Source organism: Hermetia illucens, chromosome 2 (assembly GCF_905115235.1).
Source record: "Hermetia illucens chromosome 2, iHerIll2.2.curated.20191125, whole genome shotgun sequence".
NCBI classification, from domain to species: domain Eukaryota; kingdom Metazoa; phylum Arthropoda; class Insecta; order Diptera; family Stratiomyidae; genus Hermetia; species Hermetia illucens.
Window position 1 is genome coordinate 180,452,407 of NC_051850.1, and position 14,524 is coordinate 180,466,930.

Below are 14,524 nucleotides of genomic sequence, written 5' to 3' on the forward strand. Positions count from 1 at the left end.
AAATTCACTTCGGCCTGGTTTAGCTCTGAACTTACGACGGATTTCACTTCAATATAATTCGCACTCCTGTCGTGTTTGCGATTATATATAAATGAAGCGATTATCACCTTTCGCTACTTTCGGTCACGCTGGGTAAATGTGAGGCAGCGTCTAATGAGTTGCCCCTGCTCTGGACGAAACCGACAGTCAACTTTTTTTTATTTCTCAGTTCTCAGCCGTATGAGATGTAGTGAAATTCCACCTCCCTTAGATGAAGTGCCTAATCACCGCAACATGCAGATACGGGCTGCTGCTTCGGTTATCAATGCGCTAAAAGGGGGTAAAATCGCTGGGTTTGACGGTCTCTGTGTGAGTTTCAATTATTTTTAATAACTTTGGTCATTTACTTGTTGACATATTCTTCCAAAAATAGCGCAATATTACTATCAACTATAGTATCTCACTAGGCCGACCCTGAGCAAAGTGCGGGGCCAGATAAATGCAGCAGGACCACTCTCAGTCTAAGACAAGGGGATGCCCTATCATGCATCCTCTTTAAGCTGGCCCTCGAGAAAGTGATCCGTGATGCTGATGTAAATGCAAGAGGTACGACCCTCTTTAAGTCCACCCAGCTATTGGCCTATGCTGACGATATCGACATCATGGGAAGAACCACCCGAGACGTACAAACTGCCTTCATCCAGATCGAGCAGGCGGCGATTGGCGCGAGATCTTGGGCTGCACATCAATGAAGGCAAGACGAAATATATGGTGGCAACGTCAGCATCGAAGACCAACCAACTAACAACATCAAACCTCACTGGTCAAACAGGAAGAATAAGGATAGGAGAATACAACTTTGAGACCGTTGATAATTTCTCTTATCTAGGGTCGAAAATCACAACCGATAACAACTACGATGATGAAATCCGCGCACGGTTTTTGTCAACCAACAGAGCCTATTTCAGCTCACAAAAACTGTTCTGCTCGAAACGTCTCACCATAGGGTTGAAGCTCTTACTGTACAAGACTATGATCGTGCCAGTCCTCGTGTATTCCTCGGAGACTTGGGTTCTTAGCAAGAAGAATTGCGAACTTTTGGCCGCGTTCGAGAAAAGAATCCTCTGCAGAATTTTTGGCCTCCTACATGAGGATGGGCGATTCCGTAGCCTACACAATGATGAAATCTATGAGCGATACCATGATCGTCCGGTTGTGGATAAAATTCGGTTCAATAGGTTACGGTGGGCGGGTCACTTAATCCATATGGATGAGGATGATCCCACCCGGAAAGTCTATAAGGGCAATATTTATGGTAGAAAAAGAAGACGAGGCAGACCCTGCCTACGATGGAGCGATGGCGTAGGCCAGGACGCCAGACAGCTTTTAGGGATATCGAATTGGTGGACCTCGGCGCAAAACCGGGAAGTTTGGAGTCTGGAGTTCCGTATTAAGGCAGGCTTAGACCGGATACCGGTTGTTGCACCGTTGATGATGATGATAGTATCTCACAGCCAGTAAGGCATGAGGTTCAGCAATGGTTAACTTCTTCTAAACTAAATTTTCCCGAAAGTATGCCCTTTACCTTCCAACAGCATTTGATCATCTTCACTTGATCTGGTCCCCAAACCTATTGGCAAATGGAGAAGGGATTACAGATGCTTGAATATTCACACGATTCCGGACCGGTACCTCACTGTTCTCATCCAAGGCTTTATGTATTAATTAGCAAACTGTCGCTTTCTCTCGATCTTGGATCTTGTCAAAACATACAGCTAAATCGTCGAAGCTCCTGAAAATAGTCCAAACCCTGCAGTTTGAACACCCTTGGACTCCGCGAGTTGACACGGATAACTTTTAGTCAATGCAATGTGTTATAAACGTTGCAGAGATTCATCTACTGTGTACTATGCAAGTTGGACTTCTACTTCATCTTCTTTTTTCTGGTCGCCGTCTCTACCAAGTCCGGGGATTTGACACTTTTCGAGTGCTTTTTTCAACGCCTTCATGACCATAGCCATTAAAAAGCGCAAATTGTTCCAGCAGCAGGTGAAATTTGTAGGCCATTCTATCACCCCTGATGGTGTACAGTCCGGCTCAGACAATGAACAAGCAGTCACGAGTTTTCCGCTGCCAAGAACTGTAGAGAACCTCAGAAGGTTCTTGAGCAAGGTAAACTACTACCGTCGTTTGCTGCCGAAAGCCGCTTATCACCAGGCTTTACTTAACGCCTTCCTGCTTCGTCCTAAAATCAAGGAATCGCCAGGAGTTTTGTGGTTTTCGGAAGCCGTCCAAGCTTTCGAAACTACGAAGCAGCAGCAGGTACACGCTATACTTTTGACATTTCCTCAACAGGATGAACCTCTAGCCGAGTGCTTCGTTGACGCAAAGATCGAAGTAGCCGCAGCGCATACTAGAAGGCAGCTGATTTGATTTGTTTTTCGGTACAGTTGAATGCCGCTCGAAGGATCTAAAGCGGCTTCGGTTCTGAAATATTAGCCATGTATATGGGCATCGAAACCTTCGGTTTATGCTTTAAGAGCAGGCTTTTCAACTTGTTGACGGACGGGCCTTCCATTTTTGGGTTACGGAAAAAGCCCAACGAAGCTTTCCCTTTGCGAACCTCGGTGCTAAGCCTGCATTAGCTAGTTAACCTCGGACATTCAGCATGTTTCCGATAAAGACAACTTAGTCACCGAAACTTTGTCTGGATCTCAAAAACCAACATCGAAACTGCAGTCGATTTTTTGGCAATCGTTGCGGCTCAGAAGCATCATGCAGTTTGTCAAAGCCTGCAGTCGGACTCCAAATAGAAGTTGAATGAGTACCTTATTTTCCTGTCACCTTCCTCCATCTGCTGCGCGATCTTCGAAAAGGGACCGATACCATATGTTCCGGCCACTCTTCGTAAGGAAGTGTTCGTTCGTGCAGGATATTGGGTAGCAAGGCATTCGGATAATGAACCGAACAGTCGATAGCTAGTATTTCTGGCCAACCATGAAAAAATGACATTAATGCCTAGGAGGAGTCTAAGGTCGCGAGGCATGTTAGGAAGGAAGTAGAAATATTCCCTGGGTCGACAAAGCGCTTCCACACCGTACACCTGGACATTGAAAGCCTTTTGCGGGACTCGTATGGGCGCAACTATTGCCTCACGATCATTGATTAGTTTACGTAGTGGCCTGAGGCATTACAGCACAATCATGTGCTGAGGCTTTCTGTCAACAAAACATTCCGTGCGTTTAGTGTTCCATATGTTATTACTACAGAGCAGGAAACGCAGTTGGATGTTTGAATAATGGCATCGGACACTGCAGGTCGCCATTATGGCATGGGATGATCCGTGCTGGTCTGGACTTTTGCGCTGCTTGGATTCTGTACAGCGGCCCGCGAACACTTCGCTGCCAACATTACCTACCATGTGTACACCACCATCAGAAGATTGCGTCCGCTCAAGGACGCAATTTGGCAAATAACGTCACCGCGAAAACGTGCCACGGTGTCCAGCGATCTTGACTCCTACGTCCTAATTAGGATGAAGGAACCTCACAGGCCTTACCAGGACCCCCCAAAGTTAAGCCTGCACCATTTTAGCTTCGATGTTGCAGCCACACTCAAGAGGGTCTCCCGGGCCTGCCTAAAGTTTACTTCTTAAAAGAAAGTGCAGTCAGGAAGAGGCGCGAACTTACGGCTGTCCTGTAGTTTAGGTGTATAAGATTGATTAAGGAGTAATTAGATTAAAACCACTAATAGGATTATGTTTTAGTAATTGATGAAAAAAGTAGTTCAAAACCGGTAAAAAACTCTAACTTACCATACACTCTGATTGATCCTTCAGTCTCCCCTAATGAGTTTTTCGATATGCATCTATAATTTCCGAAATCGCCGCTCTGCAAGTTTCTTATCGTTAACTTCATGTGAGCTCTGCAATAAGAAATGAACCAAATTCTAATCATTACCATAACTAACTTCCGCGTAGTCAAAAACTAAGCTTGATTGACTACGAAGGAGATGCAGTTGCAATCCTGATGCATGCAAGCAACCTTCATTACTATCGCAAAAGACGCCTTCAAGGTACAACCACAAAGTGAACAAATTCTCTGGTAACAACTCGTCAATATTTCTTTGCCTATTCTCGGAACTGTTACGATATAACCATAGCAAAAAGGATCCAATTTCTTCCTTGCACTGTCAGATATTTTCTTGGTCGATGCCTTGCCAGGCGGTTTCCCTCGGGTTTCTGTTTTGAACACTTTGTAGTCGTCCTTGTTCTTGGTTACCTGTTTTACGTTCTTTATTAGTGTGTGAAGTAAGAGAAAATCTCCTGCGATTGTAAGATATCAGACCGGAAGGCGACTCACTAGTTTCTTACCTGTAGGAATTTTCTGCATATTCCGTTTTGTATTTTTTACTTGGAAGCACCATAACGGAGTTGTAGACCCAGTAGATGATTGCTCTGTAAAAACAATGAGTAACGATAGAGTGAGTGGGGTGGAATGTGGGGGTGTAGCGCTGCAAGAGATCCTAGCTAAGATTCAATTATGGCCTCCTTCCCTATATAGGGTTTTAAGGAAGTCTGAGAATGCTTCTGTGAACGTAAGTCTTAAGTTAACCAGGGTAAATATTGTGGTCTGAGACGTTACAAAGTTAAGTGCTAGGTATTCAAGCCGATTTAATTCTTCCTCAGCAAAGCCTTAACTATATTAGTCCTAAGAATGCCCTTTAGATAATTTTTCGTAATTCAGATTTTATCTAAAGTGCACTAGATTCAGTACGACGGAAACTGCTATCAAGGCAGAGAAAATTGTTTCCTTATTGAACTACTCAGCCATCGGAAGGTACCCTTCGTACCCTAAAGAGACATCGTTAATAAGGTGCTGCCCAAACGGGGAAACTACCCACTTGCGGAACCATAAGAAAAGAGAATATTAAAGATGAGATACGACGGCAGGAATCCTGGCAAATGAGATTTCCGCACCCCACGTGTGCGTACGTTGAATGCTCCTAGGGGAATATGCAGAGCAGTTCCGGTGAATCTAGGAGTAATCCGTTTGCCGGGTTTTCCTAGTAGAAATGAAAATTGAATTTTTTTTTTACAAATACAAGGTATAATACGACCAAGTGTAATAGAGAATGTTTGATGTGTTCTCCATTCTCGAAGCTAATCCTGTACGATGATTACGTACACACAGGCATGTGTGTTTGATATTGCCTTTGGGCGCTGTTGGAAATTTGCTTCAATTAGGGGAGGAAAGGAACTTTTTCCTCGCGGTATAATCATACACATGTGCTTGAATAGATGTGAAGCTGTTATGTTTGGGGGATTCCAACCCGAGGTGTAATATGTGTTGAGCGAGAACTTATCACCCTTTGCGGTGATATTTTTGAATATGAAATTGTAGGTGCAATATCTTCTTGTTATCCTTTTGAAATACCGTCAATTTTTGGGAGTGTATTTGCTTGGGGTTGAACGTGTGTATTAGGGTAGTAAGCTTATGCGGAAATTATTGTGGATCAGTTGCTGAAGATAAAAATTGAAGAAACTGGTGATTATAATTGGGCAACTAAGTTTATCTGCTTCAGGTACATAAAAAAGTTGTATGGATGGGAAGTGCGTTTAGCAACCGAGAAGAGGTAATGGGAAGATCGAAGAATATGTTGTTTTGAAAATATTTCGAGGACTCTTCCCAGTAAATACTTTGGATTAGCCGTAGGACTACTGAAAGAATTCTAAGCCAAGGTGGAACAGCATCTGTTGAAGATTTTTTTTTTTTTTTTGTGCGTATATGGAGGTGGAAAATCTTAGAAAGACACGTCCGCCGCAGCTCCGCCGCCCGAACGGCGGAACAACAGCGGGCGCGTGTGGGATTCACACCCACTAAAAACCACCCCCGGTCTCTCCAGCCCCAGCCCCGCGGGACCACCATTGAATTATTACTTCGCGGGGTAGGTTTGCTCTTAAGCACTCATCCTTATCCTATTTGCAGCTTTCCTCCTTCTTTGTTCTTTCAGCAACTCCTCCTGCATTTGGATGATTGCGGAGCTATCCGCAAGCCACTTCTCCTCGGACTCCAGCATCTCAGTAACCAAGCTCTCCGGGGTCCCGCTCCTGCCCAGCACCTGGTTTAAGCTCCTTCTCTCCATCGCAAATCGTGGGCAGTGAAACATTACATGCTCTGGATCCCCCGGTATGCCATCGCATCTGGGACAGTTCGGAAAATCATCCAACCCAAAGCGGTGCAGATACTGCCTGTAGCAACCACCGTGTCCCGTGAGAAACTGGGTAATGTGGTAGTTGGTATCCCCATGTTTTCGCTTAAGCCACACCCTTATGTTGGGAATGAGCCTGTGCGTCCACCTTTCGCAGACTCGTCCCATCTGCGTTGCCAGAGATCAAGCGACTCTGACCTTGCCGCATTTCTACGCTGTGCATGCCCCTCCATATGTCTTGCATTGTACAGGACACTCATTTCTTTCGCCAGAATGTCAACCGGGATCATGCCTGCCACCACCAATACTGCCTCATCTGATGTGGTTCTAAAAGCACTGCAAACCCTCAAAGCCATCCGCCGGTAAACCGAGTTCACCTGCTTCCGTCTCTGACAGTTTGTAAGCGCCTCTGCCCACACAGGCGACGAGTAGAGCAGGATGGAGCGCACCACTCCGGCTAGCACCAACCTCCGGCAACGTTTCGGCCCACCAATATTTGGCAACATTTTTGCAAGTGCCGTGGTGCCACTGGCTGCCTTTTGGCATGCATACTCTAGGTGCTCCCTAAAACTCAATTTTGTATCAATTATTACCCCCAGGTATTTGATAGCCGGCTTTGATACGACCGTATGTCCACCGACCTCCACTTTTACAGTATTATTTTTCCTGCGTTTCGTTATCAAGACCGCTTCCGTTTTCGCGTCCGCCTTTTCTAGCCAGGACTTTACCGCTCTCACTGTTTCCGTTGCGTAAACCTCCCACATCTTCTGGGTGTTTTGCTGCAACAACCACAGCTAGGTCATCAGCAAAGCCGACAATCGTAGTCCCCTCTGGGACGGGAAGAGCAAGCCCCCCATTATACATGATATTCCACAACAGGGGACCAAGTACCGATCCCTGTAGTACCCCGGCTGTGACAATGTACTCTTTGGGGCCCTCATCCGTCCCGTACCAGAGAGTCCTCTCTGAGAGGTAGTTTTCCTCCAAATTCGCTAAGTCTCCGGGGACACCTATGTCAGCCAACGCCCCTTTAATTCTATTCCAGTTGGCGGAGTTGAATGCGTTTTTGACATCCAACGCCACCACGGCACAGCAGCCGCCAGAAATCAGTGCACCTTTTGCCAGGTTTACCACCATGCCAATTGCGTCCACCGTAGAGTGGGCGCGTCGGAAACCAAACTGGCGTTCCGACAAACCATTGCTGGCTTCGACGATGGGCAGGAGTCTGTTGTAGATGACTCTCTCCATCATCTTCCCCATTGTATCCAACAGGCAGATAGGACGATACGACGCTGGGTTTCCAGGTTGCTTGCCAGGCTTCGGAAGCAACACCAACTTTTGCTTTTTCCACTGGGCAGGGAATATTCCTTCTTTTAGGCACGCCTCGAAGGTGTTGGCGAAAAGGTCGGGCCTAGTCTTCACTGCCAGTTTCAAAGCTCGGTTGGGGATGCCATCCAAACCTGGGGCCTTGTTATCACCGAACCTACCACATATTTCCCGCAGCTCCTCCACAGTTACAGGCGGAATTATGCCGTCATTTAGCTTTGCCTTCCCCTATTTTCATGGTGAGGGAACAGAGTGGTAACAATCTGTTTCAGGAGACGCGGACAGGTCACCTGGGGTGATTTCCGCAGCCTTTTCATCACCACTCTGTAAGCCTCGCCCCAAGGGTTTATGTCGGCATGGTCGCACAACTGTTTGAAGCAGTTCTTTTTGCTCCTCCGAATGGCTTCCTTTAGGCGGCCACGCAATTGCTTGTGTGCCTCCTCTCGACCGTCGCCACCGGGTTTTCCCCTGAGCCTCTAGCAAAGCCTCCTTGCCCGAAAACATGCGGCTCGCAAACTTGCGATTTCATTGTTCCACCAGTAGTTGGGTTGCCTACTGGGGAGCAATCGCCTTCTGGGCATAGTAGCATCGCATGCTTCCGTCACCCATCGAAAGGAACACTTGCTTCTCGGGAAAGGCCTTGAAACCTAGGATTTAAAAGATAGCCGGGAATAATAGAGATCGGCAATGATGTAAAGACCATCCTGAGTGGCCCGAGACCGTCAAGAGGCAAGAGCTATCCCAAATATTGCCCAAAGGATCCTCCCCCGACATTCTCGAACCTGGCTGACGCAGGGGCTTGCAAGCATGTGGCGACGGAGGACTTCGATGGAGCTTCAATTTTGCCATCTTTTTAGGTCTTTGGGATAACTCTCCCTTCTTGGTCATCTTCGGCTACTCAGAATGGTCGTTTGGTCACCGCCAAAAAATATTATGTGAATTGGAAGGAATTGAAAGAGGGATACGCACACTGAAGGGAAGCTTTGTGCAGAAGCATTCCAAATTCTATGCAAACTACTTGACAGATAATCTCTTAAAATCTCTTGATGGGAACTTCTTTTCCATTCACTCAAAGTCAAACGTATCCAACTTTTATATGAAAAGGACTTCCCATTGCTTAAACTTTCTGAAAATTCTTGTTTTTTAACAAAGTACTTACTTTGGGTGGGCTTCCGTGTGGCAGTCTATTGTGACATCCGTTCCAGCTGGTGCTCCGACAAGTTGATTGGGTACCCATATCATCGGTGAAACTATGCGAAGGAGAGGGATATTAGATCGCCCTTATATCGTTACAAAATAAGATACCATAAAATCGGGTGAGATGGTGATTTTCTTCGGAGAAACATGTCACAAAAACATTTTTTTTTTCTTCGCCGTTTTATCCTGTCCAGTCCTTTAACACATGCACATATGTTCCCATCTAGCATTTCCTACGTTACGTACAATACTCCTTTGCGAGAAGCACGTGCTTTGAATTCAGAGAGATGAAAAAATCAACTAGAGTCACTAGGACATCTGCAGGATAAATGGAATTTCATACGAAGGACACATATGCATGTTTCTTGTGATTCTTATTACAACAACGGAACAGAATACTCGATTTTTTCTTTGTCTAATTTTTGAGTTTCTCCAAGGACAGGAGTACGGATCTATTTCCCCAAAAAAAAACGATGCTTAAGGATGTATAGTGAAAATGTTTCTGCGACAAGTTATTTTCTAGTTGGATTCGGGATGAGGGAAATTGAAAGGATGGAAGTGTACCGGCTGATGGGGGTGGAATCCTAGTCGGAAGGATAATAAAATCTACTCACACTCGACGTCCAGGATAATCCTTTTAGACACAGATGGCGGGACACCGTTCGTTGCTATACATAGATATGCTCCCATCTCATTGCGGCTTACTTTTGTCAGAGGCAGGACTTCACCGTCGTAGACCAACACTGCATAAGGATTAGAAAAAAAGATAAATAGTTTCTTTTCTGTGAATCTTGGATTTTTTCGCATTATGAGAGATATATTTAGGAAATCTTCATTAATCTTTCACAAGGTTGCGATAAGGCCATTGAGGGAGGTCTGTCCAATAGAGGAGACGTTTTGATTTTTCATTTTCCTGTTCGTCACAAATTATCTAGGATAAGGCTAGTACTATGTGTCGGCAGAAAATATCCTTAATTCATTTTCGCTTAGCGGTGTAGATTTTGTTTCCAGATTCCCACGTTTTCTGCAATTTAATTGAAGGGTTTGATGAAGAATAAGAGGAAGTGAACTACGGAGGAACAGCCACCTTTTTTGCTAGATTATTAGGTACCATAATCACAGTACGAAGTGAGGTGATACCAGTAGGATATATCTCTCAATGGAGATGTATTTTAAAGTTGCTCAGCAAGTTTCATTCTACCCTAGATAGGAATATTTCCTTCATAGTCGTTACATGGGCAAAACATACACAGTTTAAATAAACCTAAGCCCAATTAACTCCTTATCCTGAATCCGGAAATCATTACCCCCCTCAGGTGAAGATAATTCATCTCCCAAAATAGCACATATCCAAGGGTTTATCTCACCATTTTATCATCTGTCACTTGACTGTATACCTTTTTCCTTATCCTTGTCCTTCCGTCGTTTCTCCGAAATAGGTTCACCGTCCTCTCGTCGCCAGATTATTTTTGGGGTGGGAAAACCATCTGCTCGACATGTCATGTTAATATTTTGATTTTCACGTACTGCTACCGACGACGGTGTGCTCTCGATGTCCAGTATATTCGGAGGCACTGTAAGTGGAACACAAGATGATATATAAAAGGAATAAACGAACAAAGATTGTTTCAATCTGAAACCAACTGAAGCAGGTCTTGGAATAAATAAATGACATTTTAAGAACAATCTTATATGAGTATGACATGTGTCAGGACGAAAAACAATGAAGGAATAAGATGGACGAGATGAGAGGCTTTTCGTAATTTATTGTAGATAAAGATAAGGGATTTCACTTGTCCTTCAAATTTTGGTTTGAGCTGGACAAGGAGGAAACCCAAAACCCAATGTTACCTCCGGGCATATTCCCTAATTGAATAGATTTTCACTAGAATCTTTAATCTGGATTAAATCCTTGTAATTAAAACTGAAAAGCAGCCCTCACCGCTGGGGAAAGCCCCTTGCTACTCTTTCGTCCGAAACCCGAGATGCGGGTCTTTCAAAAGTTTTCCACATGACTTAACCACACTTCAAATATCCTTGCGTATTTTTTACTTACCTACCACCTGTAAATATCCAACCTGACTAATCATGGGATTTGTATTCACTTGACACATATAGTATCCCCTGTCGTCCTGTTGGGCCTGGCTCACGTGCAACAGCCACGTATTTGAATTGTCATACGTTATGCTATATCGGGGTATCCTCGAGATGACATGCCGATGTATGGTCAGGATCATTTGTCTGTCAATGTGAATCCACGCAACCTGGAAAATATAATAGCCTCAATGAGTTTCCATTCATGCTTATCAAGCAGGGACAAATAGGAGAGGCTGTGAGATGAGACTGAAATCAGTCCAGTGTTGTTACAAGTACCAAACAAATAGGATTACGCTGTCACCGGCATATGTGGGGCAAACATTGATTGTATCAAATGATGACGATGGATTCTGGACTAAAAGAATTTATCAGAGGGAATTATGTGGGGTTTTATAGTGATTAATACTGAATTCAATAGCAGTTGAGTTTAATTGTTAAATTGTGCGGTTTACGGAAATGATAGGAAGTGACTAAATTTGGAGGCGCACCACGCATGGTGATGGGTTTAATTAATTAAATTCTATATGGGCCTCATTTAGCTTAGCAGGAGAGGATTTTTGTTGTAGAAATTCTGAATTTGATATCACCGAGCAGTAGACATGACCAATAGGGTTTATTGCATATTTAATAAAGGAGTGATTAAATGGCGCCGAAATATTTAAATTCTGCGGCTGTAGTCATACCATAATGGAGATGATCAAATGTCATTTTCGTTCCGCAACGATCCTACTGTTGTCAGGTTTCATCAGTGTATAAGGAGTCTGTTTTCGAAACCAATTCCTTGGCTGTCTCCCTGTTCATAGTTTTGTCTATATATTAGTGAATTTCTCCCGGTTTTCCAGCCCTTAATATACGGTATCAACTTCCATTTTCCCGGGAGCTTCTGACTACTATACGAAGAGTGTCCAATTTCGGGCATCATCTTGTCGTGGTAGGTACCATTTAGTAGCTTACTACTACGCCAGGGGGTCGAAAAACATGCTGATAGATCTTATGAATCTAAACTCTTCAAGTAGTAGGAAGTCACGGCCGCGGATTATGGAGGCCTCAGAAAATGCAGGTTCCCCTACAGAGAAATTTGTGGAAGGCATGCTCTCCACTTAAATAAAGAGTTTACATATAGTGTTCAGGGGGCAGACAGCAAGAAAGGAAAGTATGGAAAATCTCATAATGAGAGAAACTAGAAGTCCAACTATGGCCAACCCATCAGTGGTATTATTTCGTAAATTGACCGAAAGACGAAGGTTCCAAAGAAGGAAACTTAAGCTACTAAGGAAGGGGGACTATAAACAAAATCATGCCTGTCAGAACGCTTGCCTCAACCCTCACCAGCAAGAGCAGAGAAAGGGACACCAGTGATGAGTCAATATTGGCCTAATTCCGGTATGTGAAAATGAAGCCTTGCGGACCGTACACCGTGAACCTGGGAACTCTTCCAGCTGACGACGGAATAAGGACATAGACGTGGCTACACTACCAGCGCGATAATGTAAAGAGAAATTGAACGGGAGGGGGTGTGAAATTTTCGGTGAAAGTTACTTAAAAACTAATAAGCTCGCTAAGACTCACACTGGACGCATTCTTCGGTCAGCGGTTATGCTTGCAAGAAGCACAGATCCAATATACTTGTGATGGACAACGGTTTGTTGTTCTCCACACTACGGCCTTCTTCCATATATTCTGAGGGGACTTGGTGTGCCGTGAAGTGATAAAGTCAGCCAGAAAGATCTCAGCGGTCCCTCCAATACGAATACACTCTCGGAAGCGGAAAACAAGAATACATATGCGCAAGTTGCCACCTCGTTTCTGATTGTTGCAGTGGAAATTTCCCGTAAGAAAATCTTAGAGGTATTATTTACAATTCTTCGGGAATGCCTACGGCAAATATTTTGTAGTATAGACTGAAGCCGAAGTTTAAAAATCAAGGTTTCCTGGGTGGGGCTTTTTATGGGTGGAGGTGGAAATTTTAAAAGTGGGTGGGATTCTCACCCACTACAACCATCCCACTTTTCCACCCATATCCCCGCGGGACCACCGTGAAGTATTATTTCAACGGGAGGGCTCTAGTTTACAACAGCAGAACTAAGTCACGCGTCCGTCACACTTTTAGGGCTCCAGGTCCTTTAACTTTTCCTGTATCGCAGTTACTGCTACGTTTATCGCATTCCAATTTGCTTAGGGCCTCAGTATCTCCTCCACGGAAATAGGGGGTCCGCTAACTGCTTTCAGGGCGGCATTCAAGCTCCCTCTTTGATATGTGCATTTCGGACAGTGGAACATAACATGTTCTAAGTCCTCAGATGTAGCGGCGTATTCGGGACAATCTGGGCGCTCATCCAATCCGAAGCGATGCAAGTGTTTCCTATATCCACCGTGTCTCGTGAGGAACTGCGTTAGGTGGTAATTCTCCATATTTTTGCTCGACCCATTTCTCAACACATGACGCCAGTGTATGGTCGGAATTATCCCACTGTTGCTGTCATTTCCTATACAGCTACCTCCTAGTGACCCCTCGAAAACCTGCACTCATTTCGAGCGGATTCACACTTCTCCGCTAGAGACAGTGTGCATCAGTTGCTGGAAGATCCAGGGAATCATCCCCGCCATGACACACATTGCCTCACCAGATACCGTCCTATATGCACTGTACCCTGTCAGCGCGATTGGCTAGTATGCCGAACTTACCGTTCCTTGACTCACTGTGTTATCTAGTGCGCACGCCCAGACAGGAGCCGCGTATAACAGGATGGATTTCACCACATCTGCGATAAACAGCCAGCGTTTAGATTTTGGCCCTCCAATATTTGGCATCATCCTTGAAAGAGATGAGCTAGTCTTTGCTGCCTTTTGGCCTTTGAATCTCAATTTGGCAGCGATCATCACCCCCAGGTATATAATAATTTTTTAAAACGGCGCCATGATTACCAATTTTGACAATGTTTTTTTTCCTGCAATTGGTAATGAGGACGGCCTCCTTCTTATCTTCCGCCAGGTCTAGTTTCACCATTCAAAACCATGCTTTGATGGCATGAATTGTTTCACTTCCACACAGTTTGACGTCGTAGTGGTGTTTCGCAACTACTACCAGTGCCAGGTCGACTGCAAAATCAATCAATGTTCCCTCCTTTGGCATGTTGCGTAGCCGGGGCCCCAGTACGAAACCTTGGGAAACGCCTGCTAACAGAACATATTCGTTCGGCCCGTCGTACTAAAAAAGTATTTCCGAGAATTAATTCTTGATTAACCGAGCTAAGTAACCAGGAACATCCAGGTGCTCTTAATGCAACCCCAGTTAGCCGAGCTAAAGGCATCGCTGACATCCAGTGTCACCGCTGAGCAGTACCTACCAGCGGCCGATGCCTCCCGGGCAGGTCTACGACGATTGCGATAACATCAACTGTGCTCTGCGAAACCCACACTGCCGTCCCGATAGACCACCAGCTAACTCGACGAACAGAAGCAGCTCGTGGTATACCACCCCCTCAAACATCTTTTCCATAATATCTAAAAGACAGGACGGTATGAAGAGGGTGCGTCAGGTAGTTTTTTTGTCTTCGGTAGCAGAACCAACATCTGCTTTTTCCATTGAGTGGGAAACACTCATTTGACCATGCACGATTCAAATGTACTTATGAACCATGTGGGCCTGATTTAAGCAGTCAACCTCAGGGCTTCGTTCAGAATCCCGTCCGATCCCGGAGCCTTATTATCCCCA

General features: G+C 44.9%; 1 protein-coding gene across 1 annotated transcript in view; it reads right to left on the bottom strand.

Annotated features, from left to right (window-relative positions):
* Positions 1–14,524, bottom strand: part of LOC119648962 (lachesin) — a 220,066-nt gene that overhangs the window by 26,816 nt on the left and 178,726 nt on the right. Inside the window, exons 4-9 of the mRNA XM_038050882.1 lie at positions 10,769–10,976; positions 10,110–10,286; positions 9,327–9,455; positions 8,675–8,765; positions 4,352–4,435; positions 3,794–3,903 (exon numbers count right to left, since the gene is read on the bottom strand). Coding sequence (XP_037906810.1) covers positions 3,794–3,903; positions 4,352–4,435; positions 8,675–8,765; positions 9,327–9,455; positions 10,110–10,286; positions 10,769–10,976 — 799 coding nt within the window. The remainder of the gene's footprint in view (positions 1–3,793; positions 3,904–4,351; positions 4,436–8,674; positions 8,766–9,326; positions 9,456–10,109; positions 10,287–10,768; positions 10,977–14,524) is intronic.